The 1,026-nt window shown below is 44.7% G+C and overlaps 1 protein-coding gene across 1 annotated transcript; it reads right to left on the bottom strand.

Moving 5' to 3' along the window:
• Positions 1-272: 272 nt before the first annotated feature.
• Positions 273-719, bottom strand: LOC135698628 (uncharacterized). The gene has a single exon (XM_065218685.1). It carries the CDS (start codon positions 717-719, stop codon positions 273-275), a length of 447 nt encoding a protein of 148 aa, XP_065074757.1.
• Between the last annotated feature and the right edge of the window lie 307 nt (positions 720-1,026).

The following is a 1,026-nucleotide window of genomic DNA, read 5'->3' as shown; positions in this document are numbered from 1 at the left end:
TTCTTCTGGATTTCGTCCCCAGATCATTATGTCGTCTAAGTAAACGACCACACTGTCTAGCCCAGCAATGACTGACTCCATCACCTTCTTAAACAGTTCAGGAGCGCAGCTAATACCGAACATTAGCCTTTTATATCTGAACAGTCCTTGCTTTGTAATAAAGGTTGTGATTTCTCTTGATCGTTCCGAAATTTCCACTTGGTGATACGCTTCTCTGATGTCCAACTTTGAGAATCGAACTGCACCATTGATTCCCCCAAAGAGCTCCTCAATTATTGGCAGTGGGTGCGTTTCCCTAGAGCTTGATTTGCTCTACGCATGTCGACGCATAGACGTATCTCACCATTATCCTTCACAACTAGTACAATTGGGGAAACCCATGCCGACGGTTGCTGCACCCGTTCAATAATGTCCTGGTTCTGTAGATATCGAAGTTTTTCCGCAATTTTGTCCTCCAATGCGAATGGAGCACGACGGTATGGTTGCTGTACGGGTTTGACATCGGGGTTCACTGGAATCTCAACAAGAACTCCTTTGATCTTCGGAAATGCAGCTGGAATTTCTTGGACCGAACCAACGTTGTAGCCGATCTTTAACACCTTAAGCCTTTTGGCCGTTTCATCTCCCAGAAGACTTTGCATTCCGTTTTCGGCTACGTAGAATGTAGCATCGACCTTGTTTATGGCTGCCTCTATTTCGGCAACAAACATTCCCACCATGTTTATAGGAATCGACGAGCCATAAGCCTTGAATGACCGGTCGACCTGCGGATTAAAACTGACTTTAGCTCCGCTTTGCTGAAGCAGTTGCCATGTTTTGAGGTCGATAATATTCGCTGCGGCTCCAGAGTCAATCGTCATAACGGTCTCGATGCCTCCCACTTTAAAACGAAAAACATTTCCACCCATTATGAAGCAAATTTCTTGTTCTTTTCCAGTGATATTTTGATTTCCGTGCATATTTTCGTCGGATTCAACTACCGTCTTGATACGTTTAGATGGGGTAGCATTCTGAACGGAATCATCG

Source organism: Ochlerotatus camptorhynchus, unplaced genomic scaffold (assembly GCF_037179485.1).
Source record: "Ochlerotatus camptorhynchus isolate MF236.1 unplaced genomic scaffold, CSIRO-AGI_Acam_v1.1 ptg000092l, whole genome shotgun sequence".
Lineage (NCBI taxonomy): Eukaryota > Metazoa > Arthropoda > Insecta > Diptera > Culicidae > Ochlerotatus > Ochlerotatus camptorhynchus.
Note: the sequence above shows the minus strand (reverse complement) of the source record. Positions and strands in the feature narration are given on the sequence as shown.

Excerpts from the sequence above, each read along its gene's own strand:
- LOC135698628 (XM_065218685.1), bottom strand. The coding sequence starts at position 719 with ATGGTGGGAATGTTTGTTGCCGAAATAGAGGCAGCCATAAACAAGGTC.